The sequence below is a fragment of the Zalophus californianus genome, chromosome 14 (genome assembly GCF_009762305.2).
Source record: "Zalophus californianus isolate mZalCal1 chromosome 14, mZalCal1.pri.v2, whole genome shotgun sequence".
NCBI lineage: Eukaryota > Metazoa > Chordata > Mammalia > Carnivora > Otariidae > Zalophus > Zalophus californianus.
In genome coordinates, this window is record NC_045608.1 from 43784616 (window position 1) to 43810569 (window position 25954).

The 25954-nt window shown below is 37.9% G+C and overlaps 2 protein-coding genes across 4 annotated transcripts in view; one reads left to right on the top strand and one right to left on the bottom strand.

The window, feature by feature from the left end:
- Window positions 1-22408, top strand: part of THOC1 (THO complex 1) — a 54018-nt gene extending 31610 nt beyond the window's left edge. For both annotated transcript variants that reach the window (XM_027575283.1, XM_027575282.1), the window contains 10 exons: window positions 8946-9046; window positions 10465-10531; window positions 10730-10780; window positions 10870-10940; window positions 11356-11451; window positions 12023-12088; window positions 17426-17509; window positions 20507-20654; window positions 21405-21480; window positions 22003-22408. In XM_027575283.1, the coding sequence (XP_027431084.1) occupies window positions 8946-9046; window positions 10465-10531; window positions 10730-10780; window positions 10870-10940; window positions 11356-11451; window positions 12023-12088; window positions 17426-17509; window positions 20507-20654; window positions 21405-21480; window positions 22003-22298 (1056 nt within the window). In that variant the 3' untranslated portion in view covers window positions 22299-22408. The remainder of the gene's footprint in view (window positions 1-8945; window positions 9047-10464; window positions 10532-10729; window positions 10781-10869; window positions 10941-11355; window positions 11452-12022; window positions 12089-17425; window positions 17510-20506; window positions 20655-21404; window positions 21481-22002) is intronic.
- A 276-nt stretch (window positions 22409-22684) lies between these two features.
- Window positions 22685-25954, bottom strand: part of USP14 (ubiquitin specific peptidase 14) — a 47947-nt gene continuing 44677 nt past the window's right edge. For both annotated transcript variants that reach the window (XM_027575285.1, XM_027575286.1), the window contains one exon: window positions 22685-25364. In XM_027575285.1, coding sequence (XP_027431086.1) covers window positions 25213-25364 — 152 coding nt within the window. In that variant the 3' untranslated portion in view covers window positions 22685-25212. The remainder of the gene's footprint in view (window positions 25365-25954) is intronic.

Here is a 25954-nt window from a genome sequence, read left to right on the forward strand (position 1 = left end):
TCTTGATTTTGGCTCAGGTCATTATCTCCGGGTCCTGAGATCAATCCCTGTGTCAGACTCCAGCTTAGCGGGGAGGCTGCTTGAGCTTCTCTCTCTCCCTCTCCCCTCCACACCACCACCACCACCACCCCCCGCACATGTACGTGCTCTCTCAAAAAAAAAACTTAGTGGTGCCTTTAAACAATTTAAGAAGGAACTCTAGTATACTTGAGAGATTTTTACTTTTCTAGAAATCTCTCAAGACACACAGTTGACTAGAGTTTTGTACAATATACTAATATACTCATTACTTTTTTTGAGAAATCTGCAATTCCTGCAGCCATACTACTTAGGCATCAGAAAGACAGCTGCCTGATTTCCTGCTCCCTGACCCACAATTCAGTGGGCTTTCACAAAAAAAAAAAAAAGAGCCTAATACTCAATGAACAGAAGAAATTGTTAAATTATTAATATTAAGATTGATTATTTTTATCAGAAGTTGTTAGGCAAACTAGAGATTATACAGGACACTTATATTCCAAGGAAAGGAAACATTCTAACTGCTCAGATAAGGCATGTAGGAGCCTATTTCACTAAAGGTTCAAGAGTAAAACATAGATTCACATCTATACAGATGGCTTTCAGCTTTCCATGTACTCAATTGTCATTGGTATATTTGTCTTCCAGGGAGCAGCAGCTTCCTTTTAAAGAGTTTTGTGTCTTAGAATTGTACCCTTCCTACTTCATTTGCAGTACATAGCTGAGCTTTGTAATTCCAGAGGGTTGCATTAAGAAAGAAGAAGAATAGGGGCGCCTGGGTGGATCAGTTAAGCGACTGCCTTCGGCTCAGGTCATGATCTCAGGGTCCTGGGATTGGGCTCCCTGCTCGACGGGAAACCTGCTTCTCCCTTTCCGACTCCCCCTGCTTGTGTTCCCTCTCTTGCTGTCTCTCTCTCTGTCAAATAAATAAATAAAATCTTTAAAAAAAAAAAAAAAAGGGAAGAAAAATAGACCTAAGTAGCTTAAAACTTATGTGGTAAAGAACACAGGAGAAATTTAACAAATGGAATATGGGACACTGTTATAATTTCCATCCACATAGAATATATGCCTTAAAAACTATTCAAAAAGGTTGAAATGTTAGGGTGGAAAGAGACACACCAAGCGAGAACCAACAACAACAACAAAAGCTACATAAATACCAAATAAAATAGAATTTAAGGCACAAAGCTTAAGTAGGATAAAGGATACTACATTAATGAGTCACCAAGAAGATGTCATGAATTCATATGCACTCAAAATCTATTAAGAAAAAACTTGTAGGGGCGCCTGGGTGGCTCAGTTGGTTAAGCGACTGCCTTCGGCTCAGGTCATGATCCTGGAGTCCTGGGATCGAGTCCCGCATCGGGCTCCCTGCTCAGCAGGGAGTCTGCTTCTCCCTCTGACCCTCTTCCCTCTCGTGCTCTCTCTCTCTCTCATTCTCTCTCTCTCAAATAAATAAATAAAATCTTTAAAAAAAAAAAAAAGAAAAAACTTGTAAAATTATGAGAAGTTGGCAGATCATCAATTATAATGGGTTATTTTAAAGTGCCTTCATCAACACTGATGGGTTGAGCAGACTAAAAATTAGTAAGTATATGGAAGATTTTTTTTTTTTAAGATTTTATTTATTTATTTGACAGCATAAGTAGGCAGAGTGGCAGGCAGAGAGAGAGGGAGAAGCAGGCTCTCCACTGAGCAAGGAGCCGGACATGGGGCTCGATCCCAGGACCCCAGGATCATGACCTGAGCTGAAGACAGCTGCCTAACTGACTGAGCCACCCAGGCGCCCCAAGTATATGGAAGATTTGAACAACCAAAATAATCTTGATTTACTGATGGATCAAGCAGACCAGTATTAAGAAGTGTATGGTAGATCTGAACAATAAAAGTAATAAGCTTATTGTAGTATATTTGGAAACCGGTACACAACAAATAGAGGTAATTATTCTGTTTGAATACATATGGAACATTCACAAAATTTGTGTACTAGGCATAAAGGAAATCTTAGCAAATTTGAAAGATTCTTTATCATGCAGAACATAGTCTCTGGCCATAGTGCAGTTAAATTAGAATTATCAAAAGGATGGCTTAAAAGGAGGTAAATAAATAGAAACATGAAAAGCTTTCCCCAGGAGTTGAAGAGGAAATCAAAATGGAAACTCTGTATTTGTTATAAAGATATTGTATAGCAAAACTGTATTAAATGTCAGATGTGTGGGTTACAAATAAAGTCAGAAGAGTAAATTACAGCTTTAAATGCATTAATGAAAATTTAAGTATGACAAATGAATTGAGAATACCGTTCAAGAAGCTAGGTACAGAATCTTAAGAATGTAGAAGGTAACTATAATAATTGCATAAATTGATGAAGTAGAACAAAGAAAATATAGAACACTTTAGTAAAACCAAAAGCCATTTTTTAAAGAAAAATTGTATAGAAACAAGTTTTATAAAAATTGTATAGAGCAGGCCTGACAAAAAAAGTGAAAAGGTACCAGTAAACAATATTAGTAAGATTAATAAATAATAAAAATGGGCATAATTGAAAGTACAGAAATACTGAAAATATGTAAGAGAATGTATTCTGAACAACTTCTGCTAATACCTTTTTAAATCTAATGAAATAGTAACTCTGTAGAAAAATTTAATCACCAGACTCACAAGGAAATAGAAAACGTGAATAAACAAATAACTATTAGAGAAATTGTAGTCGAAATGACATCTTTCAAATGATATCAGGCTCAGATTTTTTTCCTCACATATTATCAGCAGTTCAAGGAATAGACGATTCTTACTGTAAGTGAAAATTTTCAGAGGTTAGAAGAAGAAAAGCAGCCAGGTCCTTAATATGAGATTGATGTAACTTTAAAATCCCAATAAGGATAGAACAGGAAAAAAAGTATATATATCAATCTCACAAATAGAGATGAAAAAAAATTTTTTTAACTCAACAAATCTAAAGTAGTTATTTTTTTTAAGTAGAGACTAAATAGGATTTATCCTAGGAATGTAAGTTCAACATCAGAAAGATTAATACCAAATTAACAGCCTTAAGGTTTAAAGGTTTAAATATTTAAAAACTATACAGTCATCTCAGATGCAAGAAAATTCTTACAGTAAAATCTAATATTCAGTACAAAAACAAATCAGAAGTGGAAGGGGATTTTCTTAACCTAAACGAATTAATCAAAACCCTGTGGCAAGTATCATACATAATGATCTAATTTTCAGAAATACTCCTAGTAAATTCAAGAACAAGGCATGGATGTCTACTAACCATATTTCTGTTCAGCATAATAGTGGAGGACCTAGTCATTTCAGTAAGAAAAATAAGAGCTATAATTACTGAAGAGAAAAAACTGAACTGTCCCTATTCGAAGACAATATAATTGTCTACAGAGAAAATCCAGGAGAACCAGCAAACTGTTAGTAGAATTACAGAGGCTTCAGCAAGGTTACAAGAGAAACATCAATGGTGTTCCTACAAGTAACCAATTACAAAATGTAAGTCAAATTAGCAATGAAAACTAATGCCATGGAGAAAATTAGAAAAATGGAGAGGTATGAGTACACTTATAGGAAAACCCAGTGCCATTTATCCACATAAATTTAGTGTATTTTGAATCAAATTCAAATGTGAATTTTGAGGTAACTTTAAAAGTTGATACTACAGTTCTTACGAAAAAGCCAAGAGGAAGTAAGAAAAATCGGAAGAAGTTGGAAACAACTGCTCTATCAGAGATTAAAACCCGTAAAGGTCTAATAATTAAAACAGTGAAGTAAATATTAGTACAGTATAAAGAAGGAAAAACATTGGAACATTAGAAAGCACAAACTGTAGAAAGTTTGATACACAAAAGAAGTTACATTACAAATTAGCAAGGAAAAGATGGATTATTCTTATTAAATGTTGCTTGGACAAGTCATCCATATGGAAAAAAATAAATCCAGTTCATACCTTGTTATATGCACAAAGCTCAATTCCAGGTTAATTAAAAGTCTAAATGAGAAAAGCAAAACTTTGAAACATTTAAAAGTATATGTAAAATATGTACACTCGGAGTAGGGAAAGATTACTTGAGTCACAAAAAGCACCAGTCATGAGGGGAAAGACCAATACATTTAATATAAAAATGTAAAAGTATGGAATAGTAAAAGATACCATAGACAAATTGAAAAGACAGCCACAAACTAAAAGATATTTATCACCTGTATGATGAAGATTAATATTCTGAACATTAAAAACAAGCCAGTGGAAAACTGGAAAGATGGTATGTGCAGGTGGCTTACAGCTAGAGAAACCTAAATAGCTGAAAAGCTTATAAAAGATGCTAACCATCTCTAGTAGCCAAAAAATTTGAAATGATGAGATCGTTTCACGCTTACCAAATTGACAAAAACCAAAAAAGCCTGACAATAAATGGTATTGGCAAAGTTGTGGGAAAGGACACTTTGATACACTGCTGGTTGAAGTATAAATTGATACAACCACTTGCAGAGCAATTTTATAATTAGCAAAATTAAAACTTTTGTTCTTAGATGTGGCCTCTAGAGAATCATACACATGCACAAGGAAATACATAAGATTCATTATTTGTAAATTACATATTTGTAAGTGGAAGTTTGGAAACAACCTGAATGTTCATAAGCCGGAGACTGAGTGGTAAATCACAGTATGCAGTAGAGTTCTACAAAGCACTGAAAGTGGGTTCACTGGAGCAGGGGTCGGCAAATCTGGCTTCCCACCTGTTTTTATAATGAGTTTTAGTGGAGCCCACTGCTGCTGTATATTCATCCAGGTGTTGTCCGTGGCTGCTTCTGCATGGCCACAGCAGAAAGTAGTAGTTGTGACGGAGACCGTATGATCCACAGAGCCTAAAAGAATTTACTAACTGGTCCTTTCCAGAAATTTGCCAACCCCTGCACTAGTGCTACATGTATTAAGTTGTATAAATTTCAAACATAATGTCATGTGAAAATAGCTTATTGCAGAATAATATGTAATTAGAGTTTGAAAACATGCAAAATACCTCAATATGTTATAGATACCTACTTATGTAGTAATAGTATAAAATATGCATGAGAATCATGAACACCATATACATGGTAGCATTTACCATAGTAGAGGGAAAGAGGGGGAGCGGGAGAGGGAGGTTACAGAGGAGGCTTCACCAGTTTCAGTAATAACTATTTATTTGACAAATGTGGAACAAGTAAAAATGTTAGGATTTGATGTATAACTGGATAGGGGGACATGAATGTTATATTACTTAACTGTACCTTTACTTGAGTACTTTAAGGATATATTACTTAAATGTACCTTTAAATTTTATGAAAAATTTAAAATTTTCCTAATTTGATACAGGTAATGTGTTAATGGCAAATCAGTAATATTTTAATGAGAAAGCTCTTAATAGTTTTTCTAGTACAGATTTTTAAAGTACTTTCTGTAAAGTGACAGAAATGGAAGATTTCATACTTCAGTTTAATTTTACCAGGAATATTATTTACATGTAGTTCATTGACAGAAAGGTACATGAAGATAACTAAGAAGACTAGCAGGATCCTTTTTAGGTTTAGAATAATAATCAGGTATGCTGAGGCCTGAGCTGAGATGTGCAGTAAAAGCTAAGGATGATAAAAAGCCTTTGTTCAAGAAACAAAGACAACGAAGAAATATTTGACCCATTGCATGATATAAATGGTGTACTTTTTTAAATAACCAAAGAAAAGTAGAACTTAGAAAATATATGTTATGGAAGAAAGAGTACAGTTGAGTGTGTCAGTTTTAGTCTCAGCTCTGTCACAAACTAGCCTTGTGATCTTGCAGAGGTCCTAGTTTTCATAAGCATACTGTGAAGCAGTTAGCTTGAATGATCACACTGGTCCCTTCCCACCTCTGATTCAGTCTTGTTGACTCCTATTTTCAGTCCATTGTTCCCATCAAAAACTATCTTCCAACATAAATAAATGTGGGGGGACTTAAAGCCTGAGATAAAGGAAGAGTTCTTACACAGTGCCTAGCCACTTCAGCCCATTTCTTCAAGCCAGGAGGCTTGTTTATCCTCACTCCCAACTGGTTGAACTGCTTACGGTCTTCAGACAGGCCAGTTTCTTACTGGGCTTAGAGCCTTGGTATCTCCTGTTTCTTTCTTCTTGCGCACTCCAACTAGAGATTTACTCCTGTGGTATATAGTGGTGCTTTTTCCAGGCAGTCTTCCTAGAGTTGCCTAGGCAAATGGATGGTGGAGCCTCTTACTGAATTAGCCAACAGTGGAGAAGAGCAGGCTTTGTCGGGAAAACTGGTGTGTTTTCCCTTGAATATGAAATCTGATCCAGTGTCAGTTGAACATTCAAATAGAGATATGTAGTAGCTTCTTTAAGTATACAGATGTGGAGATTAGGAACACAATCTAGGTTGAGAGTATAGATTTGGTATATAGTATAGTTACCAGCTTAAATGTGTTAATTCAAGGAAAAATATAGACAGGAAAGGAAAGAAAACCTCAGACTGAATCCTCAAGAAAACCAATTAAATTTAAGGGGTGGGGTAGTTAGGGAAGAGGAAGAAGATTGAAGAGTAGCCAGTGAGATTGGAGAAAAAGTAGAAAAGTATGACCTCAATGGAATCCAAGCATATCAAGTAGGATGAGGAGTGGGGGGGGGGACTGTTCATGGGGCCGGGTTGGGTGGGCGAGGGAGGGTTGTTCAACTGAATCTAACAACAAATAAGTCATTGGTGATCTTGGCAAAAACACTGTCAGTGAATTGGTGAACCAGGAAGCCACAGATTTTGGCAGGTTGAGGGATGAATTGGAAACCGTGAATATAGCCAGTTCTTTGAAGAAGTTTGGCTGTTCAGGGAGGATGCGGGGAGGCTGAGGATCTCTTTGAGAGAAGTTACTTAATGCTAATGGAAAAGAGCTTGGAAAGAAGAAAGGGTGGGAGATAACAGGCACCAGGACAGTTAACTGATGGGTCCCAGTTAACGTAGGGAGATTGGGATGTCCAGATGGAAGGGTTACCTTTAGCAATGAAGATGTCAAGACAGAGGAAGCAAGGATGTGCGTGAAGCTAAAACTCCAGTTTAATGAATTTTTTCTCATTGAAGATGTCAGTAGTTATGTACTGAGAGTGAGAGGGTAGTTAAGTAATGTTTGTGTTAAGTCGAAAAGGATTTGCAGTAATTGCTGTGGAGCAGAGCAGAGAATAAGAGCCTTGGAGAATAGAGAAAGCTCGCCAAGTAGAGACCAGAGTTTGAAGTTGGAGGCAGCAGCATAGAGGTGCTACCATCTGCAGAGCTGTATGGTGTGTATTCTCTTTCAGGCAGTTCCACCTGCAGCCTGCATGGGAAGCCTTAGTGTTGATAGAAGGTGAGTAACTTAATTTGATCCGGGGTTGCCAGTTTGCACCGTAGATGTGACAGAAGTGTGGCACAAAGGTGTTGAGGAAGTTGGCGACAGAGTGGTTAAAGAGATAAACCAAAAACTCAGGACTAGGGGTCAGCTTACTGCAGCCACAGGCCAAATCTGGCCCACTGCTTCTTTTGTTGTGTTTTTTTTTTTTTTTTTTTCATTTTAATGTTTACAAAAGTACCTGTGTAACATCTTATAATATGCCCCTTGGCTCACATAGCCTAAAATATTTACTGTCTAAGAAAAGTTTGCTGACCCCTTATCTCAACCAAAATAGGGTTACAGTAAAAACAGAAGGGGACTGACAGGTAGAAATAGAGGGTTCAAGGGACTGAAGGTCTCAGTCAGGTCTTGGGACAGCTGAGTGAGACTGGAAGAATAGGAGGCTATAGTGAGAGGATTGTGAGTTGAAGGTTTCAGAGCTGGGGCAGCTGTGCTCGAGCTTTTGGCCATGGCAGCGGGGCCACAGTAGAGGCTATGCCTGTCTGTGGAACTGTCAAGGAACTTGAGAGCCTGGGTGGAGATGATGAAGTCACCCAGGAGTTGCAGGAAAGGAAGTTGGGGAGTTGTGCCATTCAATTTGGGATGAGGTAGTTAATCTGGTAAATAACGGAATCAGAGTCAATCCTGAAAGGGGAGGCACAGCAGACTGGAAGGCCAATGACGTTTAAAAAGGAAGAAGTGGCTAGTGAATGTTGGGTAATGGAAACATAGCCAAAGGAACTTGGGACCTTCAACTGGATTCCATTCCTAGGGCTTTCGGGCATCGTACAGGTTGGTCATCCATTTAAAATAAGGCAGCTTGCCATTGTTGCTTTAGCTCTGGAAGGCCGAAGCAGCACACGTTTGTGGATATGGACTCCAGCGTTCCGCAGTGCTTTGGGGACATAATCAGCCTTAATGCTGGAGGCCATTCTTCCTGATCACCTCGGGGCACAGTTGTTGAAGAACTTCCTCATAAGGGACCTTCAAGTCCTTTCTAATGCAGATTTTGTGATAATACAAATATGATAGTTTTCTCTAAAATACAAGGAAATGGTCCACTTAATTCACAGATGATTTTTTCACTTTAATTCCTTGTTTATTACCGAGCACCAGCTCTGTTGCAGGCACTTCGTAGGGCTACAGAAATGAGCAGCATCCCTTGTTACCTGTGTATGGACCGCTCTGGCCATTGTTGCTTTCTGTGTGAGCAAGTGGCAGCCATACTTTTACCTATGTATATTTCTGCTTTGCTTTGTCTTGACTTCAGGACCACAGATGTAATAGTGCTATCTACCACCATTTAAATTTCTCATGGGATAAAATGGTTAAAAAATCTGAAGCCTTTGCTCCAGTGTCCTAGGGCCCGTGCAGTAATGCCTCATACTCAGCCCTCCGTGAACGTTTTTTTTTTTTTTTTTTTTAATTAAAATCTTTCCTTTCTGTACTAGCATAACCTGTACCTTTAGGCAAAACTTGAATTTACTGTGTTTTGTGTTTGTGTGTGTGTGCTTGTTTTTCAACTAGTTGATGGATTTACAACTGAGTGACAGTAACTTTCGTCGACACATCTTGTTGCAGTATCTCATTTTATTCCAGTATCTTAAGGGGCAGGTCAAATTCAAAAGGTAAGTTAATATGGGTAGTAAATGATTTCTAAACAGTCCTCTCTAAAAGAGGACTCACGTACTGATATATTTTTTTTATGTATCAGACACATTTAATGCATGAGGGTCACATCCCTGAAACCTTCCTTTTGCAGCAACACTAGAGAATCAGGGGCTTTTGTTAGAGATTCTAGATGTTAGGATATTTATTTCAGAGAGAAGGTGTTGACTATATCTACTGTCAGTGGAAGTCTCTCCTGCTGAGCACTGGGGTTCCTGGGGTCCTCAGATGTGTGGGTGCATCTCTGTTCCAGACTTCTACCATTACCCCGCTCACCTCACCCAGGCCTTCTCCAAACCTGATTGGACGACTAAGCCTGTAAGACTTCTCTCACGAGATGTGGAGTGGTCTAGGACGTTACAACTCAAAAAAGTGAAGTAAATCTTGGAAGAACAGAGGAGTTCCAGTTTCTTTGGGGTTTCAGAAAACCTCATCAGTTCCTCTACTTCCTGAGTACCTCCACCTGTAGCATAGACCACTTCCTCTTATCCTACCCATAACTGAAGTCAAGTTCACCATTACTCAAAGGCATTTTTAAGTTTGCAAAGCAATGTTGCATTTATTAGTTGTGTGGAAAACGTGCCTTTACTACCTGCTGGCTTTGAATCCCACTTTCATGACTCAGTGCAATTTAGCTGTTTCAGACTTGTGATTTTTAAGATGACACATAGCAAGTACTCAAAATGTTATTTCTTATCCTTCTGTTGTTGAGTTTTAATATAGCATGGTAGGAAGATCAAGGACTTTGGAGCCAGACCTCGGTTTGAATTCAAGCTTTATCTGTATGGTCTCTGTTTAATACGCACACATCCTCATTCTGAGAATTAAATGAATAATGTGTCCAAAGTGCTCAGATCCTGGCACAGTAGTCTATCACTATTATTGGCTGGCTATAAAGCATCCAGTGCTAGTGAGAGCTGAATTAAAGGCACCCATTAACACTTTGGGTCTGCCTTCAGCTTTCTCTAAGGTTTGGGAGTTTTTTATTCATTGTGTTTTGATTGCCTTTTAAAGGAATATATCTGAATGTGCAACATGGAGAGGAATATGTTAATATTGTCTCAGAGGTTTTCATTCCACATTAAATTTCTTATTTTAGGAAACACTCATTGCTCTGTTCATAGTTAATCAGACTGATAAGAGTGTCATCCTCCCTCATCCACCTTTGTGTCTTCAATTCTAACAATCCTAAATGAAGTGCAAGAATTTTCTCTTATAATCCCCTCATTTGTGATTGTTCTTATCTTGGTAATTTTTGACACTAGTATGGTTAACTTATCTGTTACATGCCTTGGGTTTTTATAAGACATTATATAAGCCTTAAAATTGAATATACATTGCTATAACTCAAGCATGCTTTTATTGTTTTTTTTCCTAGTTCAAACTATGTTTTAACTGATGAGCAATCACTCTGGATTGAAGATACTACAAAATCAGTTTATCAAGTAAGTTCAACATGCAACAAACCCATGATTGAACAAAATGGAAATTTAGAATTTTCTTTGTTTCAGCCCCAAATAGGAAAATAAGGATAAAGTTAAGCTCAGGTACAAGACCACGAACACTTCTTGGTCCTCTGCCTACAAACCACTCCTATGATGCAGAAAGTTGTTGAAAGCTTAGTATATTCTTTCTAATCACAGCTACTATCTGAAAACCCCCCCGATGGAGAACGATTTTCAAAGATGGTAGAGGTATGTGTTTTATATTTACAGTCTTCTTAGCACCAAATAGAATTTCAAAGGCCTTCATTATACAAATGTAATGTCTTTGTTTTTTCCAGCATATATTAAACACTGAAGAAAACTGGAACTCATGGAAAAATGAAGGCTGCCCAAGTTTTGTGAAAGAAAGGTAAATATATACCCAAGCACTATGAGAAGAAAGGCATTTCAAAATACAGTTTGACGTGATTATTTTACATGATGTATAGAAGTATATATGTATATATTTCGTATTAAAAAGTATAGGTTGAACTCTGTAAGCATACAACCATTTTGATTTACTTCTAGTTGAATCTTTCACCTCAGATTTCTTATCATTAAGTTCCCAGAACAAATTATTATTATTGAAAAAAATGCTATATACCCACTCCTTGTAATTTGTCCCCTGGTGTGGCATTTTTGTCTTCTATCTGATGAGTGTTCTATAATAATAGGAAGCTTTTATATTTTTATAGGAAGAAAACAATAATTGAATTTTCTTTTACATTAAACACTTTTTATGTGTGCTATCCATTTGTAATTCCAGTTTGTTTCATTCACCACAGAACATCAGACACCAAGCCGACAAGAGTAGCTCGCAAGAGAACAGCACCAGAGGACTTCCTAGGGAAAGGACCCAACAAAAAGATTCTGATGGGAAAGTAGGTTAACCTGTCTCCATATGTGGGATGGTATTCGTTTTTTTAATAGTTTGAAGATGTTACTGTAAGAGCTCCCCAGTGTATGTGTTTTTCGTGTTTTTGGTGTTTGGTACATACATAGATGATTAAAACAGACCACACGCTCTCAGTCTCAAGGGCCCATTACATGAATTCATGCAGAAAGATAAGCTTCCATTTTGTCTCCTGCTTCCCAAATCCATGGCTCTAGGCTGTTCCACGTTTTCCATGTCATAGACAATACAGTCACTGTTAGATTGATCCAGCTCACTTCTGGTTGCTGCAAGGTACCATAATCCTTCAATTTCTGTTACCTTCCAGTTAATTATTCATTGCTCTATACTCTGCTTGAATGTTTAAAAAAAAAAAAAGGATTGTATCATTAAATATATACTTCTATAGAAAACTTGCCAAATACCAAAAATTAATGGAGAAAAATTAAAACTCATTCTATCACCACCTAAAAATTCACTATTTAAGTGTTTTTACAACTTTACGGCATATGAGGATGATGTCCATTAAAAATGTATTTATTTATGTGTCTGTTTTGTAGTGAGGAGTTAACAAGGCTTTGGAATCTCTGTCCTGATAATATGGAAGCTTGCAAATCAGAGACAAGGCAAGTTTAAAATGTTTCACATGAGGTACTGCTTTTCTCAAATGTTAAGTGAATGAAATTAATTTATTATGGTTGACTTTGGCATAGCAGAATATGGCTTCCCACCATGAAACACCTAGAAATGTTGATAAAATAATTTTAGAAATCACAGAAAAATATGAATTCACAAAAGAAGGGGGAACTGAAAACCAAAGTATGAGCCAATATGGTTGCTTCTAGCTGGGAAGCTTGCAGATGCTTCCCACTTTGGGGAACCAGGGAACTTAGGTTTTAAGAGCCACAAAAGGTCAGAAGGTAAGGCCTTGGGCCTGCACAGATTTGTAACTGAGTTTCCTTTGAATAAATCTGAAGCCCTTGAAGCACTACACTAAACATAAAAAGAAGAGCAGACTGGGGAGGAAGGACTTGATCACTGGCCCAGGAAACAAGCTTGTCCACTTCTAACTGGGGTATGGGTGAAAAGGAGAAAAGTACACCCGGAGAAATTATAACCACAAGTCTGCTGTCATGGAGTCCTCCAGTTTAAATTTATACTACCAGCAGTGTAAAGGAACCCCTTCGCTAAGGGGGTGAATTTAGATGTCTCAGTGTGATGATACAAAGCTTTCTGGAGGTCACACCTTCAACCTAAGCCACACAAGGATCCTATAGATAAAAGTCTGAAGGTACTCAACCATCTGAACTTAAAACGTTCAAGAAAACAATCTACCATGAGAAAGGATCAGGGGATAGAACAAACAAAACAAACAACAGAAGTTAGACAACCACTTAATATAACCATCAAGTAAATACAGCTTAAAATAAGTATATTTAAGATAGTTAAGGACATAAAACAAGGAATTGAAACTTAAAAGGAAGAGGACACTCTCAGGACCAAGCAAATTTGAAAAAACAAGTAATAATTCTAGCAATAAGAAAATATAGTCATCGAATTATAAGATTTAATAGGCATGTTAAATAGTAGACTAGACACAGGTGGAAATAATTAATGAATAAGGAGGTGCCTGGGTGGCTCAGTCGGTTAAGCGGCTGCCTTCAGCTCAGGTCGTGATCCTGGAGTCCTGGGATCGAGCTCCACATCAGGCTCCCTGCTCAGTGGGGAATCTGCTTCTGCCTTTCCCTCTGCCTGCAGCTCCCCTTGCTTGTGCTCTCTCACTCTAGCTCTCTCTCAAATAAATAAAATCTTTAAAAAAAAAAATCATAATGTAAATTAGAAAACAGAATTAACTGATAAATGTATTATAGGTTTAAACTTTTGAGAAATAGAAAACTTACGACCTTAAATGTCTATAAACTTAAGAGTTAAAATTAAGAATCCAGCACCGAACCCCAATGTTTATAGCAGCATTATCTACAAAGCCAAATTATGGAAAGAGTCTACCTATCCGCTGATGGATAAAGAAGATGTTTGTGTGTCTGTAATGGAATATTATTTGGCCATAAAAAATGAAATCCTGCCATTTGCGACAACATGGATGGAGCTAGTGTGTATTATGCTAAGACAAATACCATATGATTTCATTCATATGTAGAATTTAAGAAACAAAACAGATGAACACGGCGGGGGAAACAAAAAAAAAAAGACAAAACAGACACTTAACTAGAGAGAACGAACAGGTGGGTGGCAGGATGGATTAAATGGGTGATGGGGATTAAGGAGGGCACTTGTAATGAGCACAGGACGATGTATGGAAGTAATGAAACACTAGATTCTACACCTGAAACTAATATTACACTGTAAATTAACTAACTAGAATTTAATAAAAACTTGGAAAAAAAAAGTAACACTGAACCAAGTAAATTACAAAGAAAGTAAAATAAATCTGGAAATCGGTAAGATAAACAAATAATAGCATCAGCAAAACCAATATTTTTTTAAAAACTAGGAAAATTTTAAAAATGCTAGCAAGCCAATTAGTACATTTAGATCCCTGCCAAATCTGAGAAGTCAACCCAGTAGAAAAATGGACAAAGAAATAGACAATTTCAAAAGTGGAAATCTTAATACTCAACATCAGTAGTAACTAGAAACATCAGATTAAAAACCAAAGCAGGCAGCTTCATAGCCAAGAAATTCAATAATTTAAATGCATCGGGATTTTGTATGAATTGTGGGTAAGAATAATTTGCCAGAGGCAAGGGAAACAAGGGCAAAAATGAACTATTGGGACTTCATCAAGATTAAAAGCTTTTGGGGCACCTGGGTGGCTCCGTCGTTAAGTGTCTGCCTTCGGCTCAGGTCATGATCCCAGGTTCCTGGGATCAAGTCCCACATCCGGCCCCCTGCTCCGCGGGAAGCCTGCTTCTCCCTCTCCCATTCCCCCTGCTTGTGTTCCTGCTCTCGTTATCTCTGTCAAATAAATAAAAAATCTTTAAAAAAAAAAGATTAAAAGCTTTTGTACAGCAAAGGAAACAGTCCACAAAACCAAAAGACAACCGACAGAATGGGAGAAGATATTTGCAAATAACACACCAGATAAAGGGCTAGTATCCAAAATCTATAAAGAACTTATGAAACTCAACACCCAGAGAACAAAGAATCCAATCAAGAAATGGGCAGAAGACATGAACAGATATTTCTGCAAAGAAGACATCCAGATGGCCAATAGACACATGAAAAAGTGCTCAACATCACTTGGCGTCAGAGAAATCCAAATCAAAACCTCAATGAGATACCACCTCACACCAGTCAGAATGGCTAAAATTAACAAGTCAGGAAACGACAGATGTTGGCAGGGATGCGGAGAAAGGGGAACCGTCCTACACTGTTGGTAGGAATGCAAGCTGGTGCAGCCACTCTGGAAAACAGTATGGAGGTTCCTCAGAAAGTTGAAAATAGAGCTACCATATGATCCAGCAATTGTACTACTGGGTATTTACCCCCAAGATACAAATGTAGGGATCCGAAGGGGTACGTGCACCCCGATGTTTATAGCAGCAATGTCCACAATAGCCAAACTATGGAAAGAGCCTAGATGTCCATCAAAAGATGAATGGATAAAGAAGATGTGGTACATATATACAATGGAATATTATTCAGCCATCAGAAAGGATGAATACCCACCATTTGCATCGACGTGGATGGAACTAGAGGGTATTAACGCTAAGCGAAATAAGTCAATCAGAGAAAGACAAGTGTCATATGATCTCACTGATACGAGGAATTGAGTAACAAGACAGAGGATCATAGGGGAAGGGAGAGAAAAATGAAACAAGATGAAACCAGATAGGGAGACAAACCATTAAGAGACTCTTAATCTCAGGAAACAAAGTGAGGGTTGCTGGAGCGGTGGGGGGTGGGAGGGATGGGGTGACTGGGTGATAGACATTGGGGAGGGTATGTGCTATGGTGAGCACTGTGAATTGTGTAAGACTGATGAATCACAGACCTGTACCCCTGAAACAAATACATTACATGTTAATTTTAATAAATAATTTGCCAGTGATGCTGGTGGGAGCCTAAATTGGTACAGCCACTTTGGAAAACAATTTGGCAGTAACTAAAAGTCAAAGATGTGCATACTCTACGTCCTAACAATTCCACTCCTGGGTTGGTTGATCTTTAAAGTAATTCCTTTAAAACTTCAGGTTGAGAATCAGTGATTTGTGAAGTCAGTTTATTAGTTGCCACCAACATTTTTTTTTTTAGGGAAATAGAAAATATATTTTTGTGAAACGTTAGCTTTACTTACATTTGATACACATGCTTGCATTTATGTGTGTGTTTTGGGTTGTAATATAAAATTAATTCCTTACTGTGAGTTGTAGGGGAAGTTTGAACACCATAATGTCTAAAGAAACTAGTTCACCTGCACAAATGAGACAGGTACAAGAATGTTCGTTTAGCAGTGTCATAGCAAAAATGGGGAAACTACCTAAATATCAGTGGAAGAATGGATAACGTGTGACACGTTCGTGTAGCGGACCGCTGTACATCGGGCACCAGAATGAGGTTGAGGACTACTGTATCAGACAGGCGTACTTCAGAAAAATCAGGGCTGTAGAAGGTACAAGCATGGTTCCATTATAAAAGTTTGAAAAGCTTCAAAACGGTATACGCTCAGTTAAAAAAAAAACGGGAGTGATAAATACCAATTTCTGAAGAGTGGCCACCTCTGGGGAAAGAGAATGAGATCGGAGAGGAGAGTTGTATTTGTAGTTTGTAAAAGTCAGATATGGCAGTGCCTGGGAGGTTCATTCTGTTAATTAGTCTTGATTGATCACTGTATAGTTGACCCTTGAACAGCGCAGGGTTCGGGGTGCCAACCCCCACACAGTAAAAAATGCACAAGTAACTTTTGATTCCCCAACAGCCTACTGTTGATTGGAAGCCTTGCTGATAACATAAACAGGTGATATGATTGATACACAAAATATCAACACATCTTGTATATGTATTATATACTGTATTCTTAACTAAAGAAAGCTGGAGAAAATATTAAAATAAGAAAAAAATACATTTAGAGTACTATATCGAAAAAAATCCACAAATAAGTGTGGACCCACATAGCTCAAGCTCAGTGGTGTTCCAGGGTCAACTGTATAGTAATTTTTAAACTAATAAATGGTTCCAAACACTGATCAATGATAGTATGGTTGGGATTTTAGTGTCACCTTGCTTTGTCTAGCGTGACATATAAAAGAGTGGTGGTAAACTCCAAGGAAACCTTCCAGCCCTCTTATGTTTACCAGTTAGAGAGTGTGTTATTGTACTGAAAGTTGTAAGATTGGGTGCTTGAGTTTTCCTTACAGAGCCCATTTTTCTAGTGTTAGTCAACTTGTCTTCTAACCAGACCCTTGGATCTTGTTTATTTGCTTGGCTACCAAAATCTTATTTCTAAAACCAAATTCCAGAAAGATCCAATTAAAAACCAACCATGCTGTCATGGGAGTGACCTAAAATAAGCTCACAGTTAAACTCTTTAAATCTCAGTATGGTCTGGTTATTAGTGTGGGTTTTATTAATTCTGGCTTAAGGAAAAAACATTCTTGGATGTGGACACTGGATGTGACATTTTCCTCCTTGCTGGGGAAGTTCAAATGCTGTGAAAGCCCCAGCCGTCCGTGTGACCAGTAATATTAGTGTGGAGCCCAGTGACCGTTAGGTTACATGGAGTATAGTATATGACACAGTGTAGCACCGAACTGCCCCTCTATGGTCCTCTTTGAGAAGTTCAGTTTTGAGTCATTTACCCCCTTAAAAATCTGGGTTCCTAAGTAATGTAACTAACTCAAGTGTGGGTCATAATTAGAATCTTTCAATGCCACTGTTTTAGGAGTATTTTATTATTAAGAACGAACACACATGATCCTCACTAGTTGTTTTTTAACACCCAGGGAATACATGCCAACTTTGGAGGAATTCTTTGAGGAAGCCATTGAACAGGCAGACCCTGAAAACATGGTTGAAAATGAATACAAGTAAGTAGTGTTTCTTATGCGCTAACATTCTACAGTATTTTTTTTAGGAATTGTATGTACATTAGAACACTAAGGGAGACCATTGATAGGGTAGTACTTTTCCTCTTAGGTGAATTTATGTACCAAGTTCACATTAGTGCACACTCCTGATTTCAGTGACCATGCCCACTGACGAACACGAAGTAGAATCACACTTGTTTCGAAAAATAAGAACAATGCCTTGGGCCTCCTACCTCCCTCCCAACAGTCCTCTTTTCCCCTTCAAATCAGTGTCTCTCCCGAGACGTGTTGATAACCATTGCCTTCATTTCCTCACCTCCCATTCTTGTCAGCTCACTGCCACTGGGTGGCCTCCCCATCCCTCCATTGAAATAGTGCTCCTCAAGGTCATGGCATCTTTTTCTGACCTCCCAGCAGCATTCACCACTTGTCTCTCCTTCCTTAGGTAATGTGTTCTTCTCTTGACATCCATTAAACTACACTCCTGCCTCACTGCATCTCAGCTGGCTCCCAGATTTTGGAGTAACCTCAGGACTCAGTCTCAGCTTTTTCATCTAATCTTCTAGGCAACACCACACAGCCCTGTGGTTTTAAAGATTTTTTTTTTTTAAGATTTTATTTACTTATTTTAGAGAGAAAGCGTGCCAGCAGGGAGGGGCGGAGGGAGAGAATGTCAAGCAGACTCCACGCTGAGGGTGGAGCCCTACGTTGGGCTCACTTTCACAACCCTGAGATCATAACCTGAGCTGACACCAAGAGCTGGGCACTCAGCTGACTGAGCTACCCATGCACCCCATCCCCATGGTTTTATTTTATTTTTTTAAAGATTATTTGTGAGAGAGAGAGAGCACAAGCAGGGGGAGCTGCAGGCAGGGGGAGAGGGAGAAGCAGGCTCCCCGCTGAGCAGGGAGCCCGATGCGGGACTCGATCCCAGGACCCCGGGGATTATGACCTGATCCGAAGGTAGACGCTTAACCGACTGAGCAACCCAGGAGTCCCAGCCCCATGGTTTTAAATAGGCATTTTGGTGTCATCATTTAAGGGCAAGGACCCTCTTATCAGACTGCCTGGGTTCCAATCCCAAGACACTGTCACTCACTGGCTAGGCGTCTAGGGCTACTATAACCCCTTTCTGCTTGTTTTCTCATTGCTAAATAGTGTAATACCCATTTCATGAGGTTATTCTGAGGATAAAATAAGAGGATTCACTTTGAGCCACACAGGACATGTAGCTAGCACACAGGAAATAGAGTGCTCTGACTCGTGTGACCTTGTGACTAGTTACGAGTTAGTTACTGTGATCTCTTAACTAATGATGCTCTGGTCAGTTCTCCAGCATGCGAACTGTGATCTTCAAACTCACAAGTCTGATATCCTGCTTTAACTCTTCCAGTGACTGCCTGGTAAAATTAGGATGAAATCCAAACTCACCAGGACCTAAAAGACCCATCTGGCTGCTGCCTACTCTTTCAATCACGTCTCCTCTTTGTTCATTTTCTTTCTGCTCTACACCAGCCAGGTTTCTGTTCTTCAATTCAAAGGTCTTTCCACTTCTCCCCAAGCTATTCCTGTGGTGTGGGCTCACTTCTGCTCTCCTCTCAGATACTGTCTCAGGGCAGTTTTCCCTGGCCCAGAAGCTCCTCCCTATCTGAAATTCCCATTTCTCATGTTCTTCTTATCCCTTACCACTGTGTGAAATTCTTGTACCTTGTGTTTATCCATAGTAATGATGCTTGCCAACACATTTCCACATTCACTGTCTGGTCCTCCCTAAGTACTTACCACCTATACGTCTAAGGTAGAAACTGCCCTTATCTCCCTTTTACAGTTAAAGTGAGGAGAGAGGGTGAATCATGTATTGAAGTTCTCATCTAGTAAATGCCAGAGCCAGGAAATCACTCTGGCCTCAGGGCCCTGCTCTTAACTGCAAGATTGTAGTGTCTCGAGTCTTCAGGGTACCCCTAAGGTCTGAGTGCCCAGCTCACCAAGTATTTGTTGAATGAATGAGAGTTCTCCACGAACCTTGGTTTAAGAACCTGAATGGTATGGATTTCTGGAGAGTAAGAAAGTTTGTATGTGTAACTGGTGGAATTTTGAAAATGCTTAAAAGACAAACTGCTTAAATGGAAATGTGTCAGAGAGGTAGGCTGGTTAACGGATCAGGCAAAGCCTTGTACCATGACATTAAGTTGGCAAGACCAGTGTAGGAGTAGTTATGCACTTGCTAAAAGTAGAGGCTCATTTGTAAGAGGAGGACTAAATAAACCAGGTTGCTACCCTTAAGAACTTAGGGGGAATCTTCCAAATGACTTGCAAAAATTCACAGAGTAAATTTGTGCTCTGGATTCTTCTCCAGCTTGGCTGGTTCTGGAACATTATCTTTAGAATTTGTGAGGTTTCCATTTCTCATCTTACTATGTATCACTCTGTATCACTGCTCACTGGGGTGGCTATTGGAGGTTTCCCTTTTAGCTTTGGAACCATTTTTATTCATTGAGTTTGGAATTAAACTAAAATGAGATGCTTATATAAATGGAGAATGATGTATTGATTGAATATGGTCAAAACTCAGTGTTGAACTTATATTCTGAAATTCACACCTGCAGGTGGCTTTGCCAGTATGGGTATCAGCTCACTGAATATAGTAAGCCTATTAATTTTTTTTTTCTGAAGACGTAGATGTTTACTGTCCTACACACAGAACACCTAGTTATTACTATACACATACTAATTGACTTTTTAAATTAAGTAAAATGTGTATTAAACTTTTCAGATGTGTTTGCTGCATATGAACCTGCCTCATCAGATTCTGCTGTTTCTAGTGTTAATTTATAAGTGTACTGCACACTCAGAGGTTCTTTAGGAATAAGATCAGAATGAAAAGAATGGTGCCTTCAGCTACTTAATGTAATTTGCCATGTGACACTCTATACACTAACTGGAAGGCATATAGAAATAAAAAACCATAAATTACAAGACTGACATTTCTTTTCCTAGGGCTGTGAACAATTCCAATTATGGTTGGAGAGCCCTGAGACTATTAGCACGGAGAAGCCCTCACTTCTTCCAGCCAACCAATCAGCAATTTAAAAGTCTGCCAGAATATCTCGAAAACATGGTAATAAAGCTAGCAAAGGAATTACCAGTAAGTAATGTAGATCAACATTTTCATATTCTTCGTTATCTTATTTAAAACTACTATCTACTATCACTAAGCTGAATTTACAGTTTATCGTGTGGAAAAAAACAATCCACAAACCTTCATGTTTAAGAATAAGGAAAAATGCATTTGAGTGTAGATTTACAGGAAGTACATAAGTTGATAAATTTCTTATAAAGCATGTAATTTAATTTTAAAGCCCACAGTATTTTGGTTAAACAATCATCTCACCTGTAAACTCAGACATGAATTTTTCCTATTTGCCAATGTGTTGTCTTTTATCAGACAGGATCTCTAACGGGTAGCAGTAGGTACCTTGACCTACCTTTCTACTCTGTTCTCCTTTCCAATACAATTTTCTCATTGTATTACTACAATATGGTAATAACTATATTGTAAAATTACTAAAAAAATTTTTTAAGAACCCAATTGCTCCCCTAGTTTTCTCCAGCCCATCATTACTATATGCTAGATATTTGCAAATCATCTTACCATACTCTTTACTGGCTCTCCCTTCTTCCCATGTGTGGGGGGCGGGGAGTCTTTCCCGTCCACTCCTTCTCCAGGTTAACACCATCCCATTTGTGATCCTTACCGGACATTCACATTTAACACGCTCAAGGATCAAGTTCTGTGCCCTGTAATGTGGAATCTCAACCACTCATATCTAAACCAAAAGTATCCCGTTATTTTACAAGTTGGCATTCTTTTAAACATTCTTCTTCCTCATTTTAGCCTCCTTCTGAAGAAATAAAAACAGGTGAGGATGAAGATGAGGAAGATAATGATGCTTTACTGAAGGAAAATGAAAGTAAGAATTGAATTTTCTTGGCTATTTTACAAAATTGGAAAAGATTGGGGTTCTTTGTTGAGAGGTACGTTATTTGATCTACTTCTCAACCTCTACCATTTATCTCCGCTATTTCTTATAGTGAGGAATTTTAAACATTGCTTGACAACTTTTAAAATATTATACTTTATGCAATAAAATTTGGAAGGGATGGGAAGGAAAGTACTTAGATTTGAAGGTGACTCACCTGTTTGTTAATGGCTGGGGGGGGGTAGAAGAGAGCACCTGCTTTCAGGGGAGGCCTTCATAATTACAACAGAGCCAACAGCTTTAGTTTTAGAAGTATTGACACCTAGTGATCATGACTATAAGAACAATATTCACCCCATGAAAAATATAGAAAGGAATTTTTACTTTTAAAATAAAGCTTATGAAAGGTAATTAGTATTTCAGTGGCCCTGTTTCTTCCCTGTTCTGTTGTATATTTTGAATTGTACATGTCCTCACGCTTTGTACATAATTTACATCTCCTCTGTTTTCTAGGCCCTGATGTTCGCCGAGACAAACCTGTAACAGGGGAACAAATAGAGGTGTTTGCCAGTAAACTGGGTGAGCAATGGAAGATCCTGGCTCCCTATTTGGAAATGAAAGACTCAGAAATTAGACAAATTGAGTGTGACAGCGAAGACATGAAGATGAGAGCTAAGCAGCTACTGGTCGCCTGGCAAGATCAAGAGGGAATACATGCAACACCTGAGAATCTGATGAACGCACTGAATAAGTCCGGATTAAGTGACCTTGCAGAAAGTCTAACTAATGACAATGAGACAAATAGTTAGCTTCTTTCTTTCTTTCTTTTTTTTATTAAAACTGTGATAAGATTTTGTTACCAAGCAGCATTTGATAAGAGGTCCAATGGTTTTGGTAAACAATAAACATTTTTATAACAGTTGTTGTACAGTTGGCTGGTGCTCCACGAACAACAGAAGGCGTATTGGCTCTTGATAACTGACCTCAGGGTTTCAGGCGAAGGGAGTAGGTTGAGAAAATGGACAAAATAAAGCGACCTCAAGGTCACATATTTTTTGTTAAAATACTTATAATGAAGTCAGTAAGCAATATTTAGGGAGCATGGTGTTTCCTAAGATACACTATGCCAACTTCATTTCCTACATGCCATTAATAGTTACAAAATTTAACTTGCTGTTCTAAAAATCCCAGAATGACTTTCTGAAACATGACTGCTCTAGTCTTTCTTATTTATGCTTTAAAGCAGAGGATCAGTAAACACTGGCCCATTTCCCACCTGTTTTTACAAGTAAAATTTTATCAGCACACAGCTCTGATTTAAGTATCTATGGCTCCTTTCATGCTACAACAGCAGAGTTAAAAAGCTGTGACAACGACTGTGGCCTGCGGAACTTAAAATATTTACTATCCACCCCACCCATTACAGAAAATGTTTGCCAGCCCCCAACTTGAAAAAAAACAGGGTGAAGTCTAAAATCCTAAGTCCTTAAATAGGGAGACATACTTCCAGGATTGATGTGAAGTTTGAGATATAGGTGAAAGCTATCTATAAACAGTAAAGCACTATGTAATAATGGCTGGAGACAGTACCATCTACTTTTCCCATTCCCACATAAGCATAATTACCCTGTAGGGCTCTAACATTAGGTTATCATTGTATGTTTTGTATCCTGAAAGGCTACTAAGTGCGCAATACACCTAAGTGCTTATTACACCATAAATGTTCTTGCTTGGACTTAACTTCACTGGCTAGTCCAGCAGTGATACACCACAGCTCTAATATCAAAAGGGCCTCAGTGCTCATGGCACAGCATATAAGGCACACAAAAATCAAGACATTTTCTTGATCACTCTCCCTTCTCAAAGACCTTATATGCAAGGCTGAACTCAAATAGCCTTAGTAGTTTAAAATACTGGTATAAGTCCAATTTCTTAAAAAAAAAAAATCTTTGGAATAATGCTTATTTGGGTCAAATAAAATGAAATCCATCTTTAAAACAAGGAATTACAATTTTAAAAATCTTAACTCCATACAAGACATACACTTTGTTCTAAACCTACCTCATCTACTAGCTACAGCATCCTGCAAGTCAGAAATCAATTCTAATCGCTAAATTTATGTCCTCCAAATTGTTCAGACCAAGTAAGACCATAAGTAAAAAATGCAGAGTCACAAGCATCATAGCAATATCTAAGAATCATTACACTTCTTATGGTCTCCTCTTCCTTATTCTATTCTGCACCCTCCGCCAAGGCGAAGGGAATAATGATTGCCAGTAATCACCACTTAGCTGAAGAAGCTATTTACAAATAAGTTTCCCTGAAATGCTTATTTTATCTCCTAGGGTTCTCAGGTTTTATCACATTGTTCAAAGTTGAGAGGAAATTGGCCATTATTCTCTAGGAATTTAATAGTTACCGGTGCTATGCTCTGCAGAGCATGAAAACAGGGTTAAGAGAGGTGATTTCATGATAATCCCCCAAGCTTCATTTTATATACCTAACTCAAAATCAGAGACAAATGAGCTAATTTCCTATCCTCTGTCTAGCAATCAAGGCTCTTGAAACAAAGATGAGGAATTAGAATATATTAAAATGTAAGAAACCTACCATACTGAAACACCACTTACTCTTGGTACTTTTACCATCACTTTAAAAATCATTGCTATTATTCAATTCTGAGATACACAAGATTTTGGGAACAGACGAGTAAAAAACTGAGCCAAAGAAAAGATAGACCAATAAACATCGTTGCATTCAGCATCCAAAGAACTCCGTTACTTTTACAACTTTATATTTCTTTTAAACAGAACATAATGTGAGGCAGAAGAGATAACATTTTTAAATGGATGCTTAACAGCAGAGTAAAACTAACAACCTGCAGCAACTGTGTGATATTAAATATACCTAAACTTAACCCAAGCTCCAACACTCAGTAGACAAAAGACTTGAGGTCAGAAGCTGTTAGTCCCTCTTTTTTTTTTTTATTAAATATCCTCATTTTCTAAAAATAAGCAATGAGAGCTTGTCAACTTTTTAAGGTTGATTACTACAAAACCATTGCAAAGTTAAATATACAAACCATAGTACATCAGAGAGACACAATAATGAATGTATAATCAAATGTACTATTACTGATCACAATTTATTTTAAAGTCATGAAAAGCCAGCAACAGTCAGGCTGGACAAATACTTGATTGTACCCATGTTTCCATGGGATGTGGGCAGCAGCACTGAGTAACACAATGAGAGCAACACTTCCTTCCTTTCCACCTTCCTGGCAAAATTTTTGTTAGATAAGGCAAAGGATGGGCAGCTATGAATCACCGGTGGTTTGAACCATGCAAGAACAACAACAACAAAGAGAGTAATAGGTGTGCAATAAACATCTAATTGCTGAATCCTGGGCTGAAAAAGGCAGGGAGAAAAAATTTATCACGGAAGGTAATGGCTGAAAGGCATTTCAAATCAGAATTTTTAAAAATTAATGCAAGAAATAAGCTTTTTAAAAATGTCTTCCTGCAACCACACAGTCCAAAGGCAATTTTTTTTCTGTAATTTTTAGTTTGATCCACAAAGTGGTCTGCTTCACCCTCTTTTGTTCCACATGAGAGGGGAAACACATAAAACCACCTAAATATCTTCCTCTACAGCTCTGAATTATAGAAATGATCAACAAGTAACATTTATTTCACACCTAAACATAAATAGCTAAAATGAAGATTACTGTTCACTTTCCTCTTCCATTACTTCAACTCTGCGAGGCCCATAGAGTAAAACATATGCTATGTGCCAGTCTCCACCACCAGAAAGCCGTAAGATATCCTCTGGTGTCACGATGCTGACTTTATCATCATCAAACTTAATCCATTCATCTAAAGAACAAGAGAAGAAAATGAAATATCATACATGTTTTCTCAGTTCCATTTCAAAAAAGGTACTGAGTAATTTTATGCACAGCAGTATTCCATCTGCTATACTATCATTTTTCAAAGTGTGGTCCAGGGACTACTCAGGTTTCAAGACCATTTCAGGGGTACCATGAAGGTCACAATTTTTTTTATATCACTACTGAAGTATTATTTGCCTTTTTCCCTCATTCTCTCAAGTGTGCTTTGGAATTTTCCAGAAGTCATAGGATGTGTGATAAAGCAAGAGACTGAGTGCAGAAACAGGTGTCTCCTATTAAGCCAGACAAAGCAGACCTACAAAAACAAATCCATACTATTTCTTGCTATTTTTTTGTTTTGGAAAATACTGTTATCTTTGTTATTTATGTAATGGGTTTATTACTGTCAGTTTCCAATGAGTTAATTTCTCAGTTTTAATCTCTATTATAGTAAATCCTCACAAACAAAAGCTCTTTGTGGACCTCAACAATTAAGAATGTAAAAGAGTTCTGAGACCAAAAAGTTTGAAAACCACTGTGCAAAAAATTTGTACTAAGTAAACTGTTAAATTAACT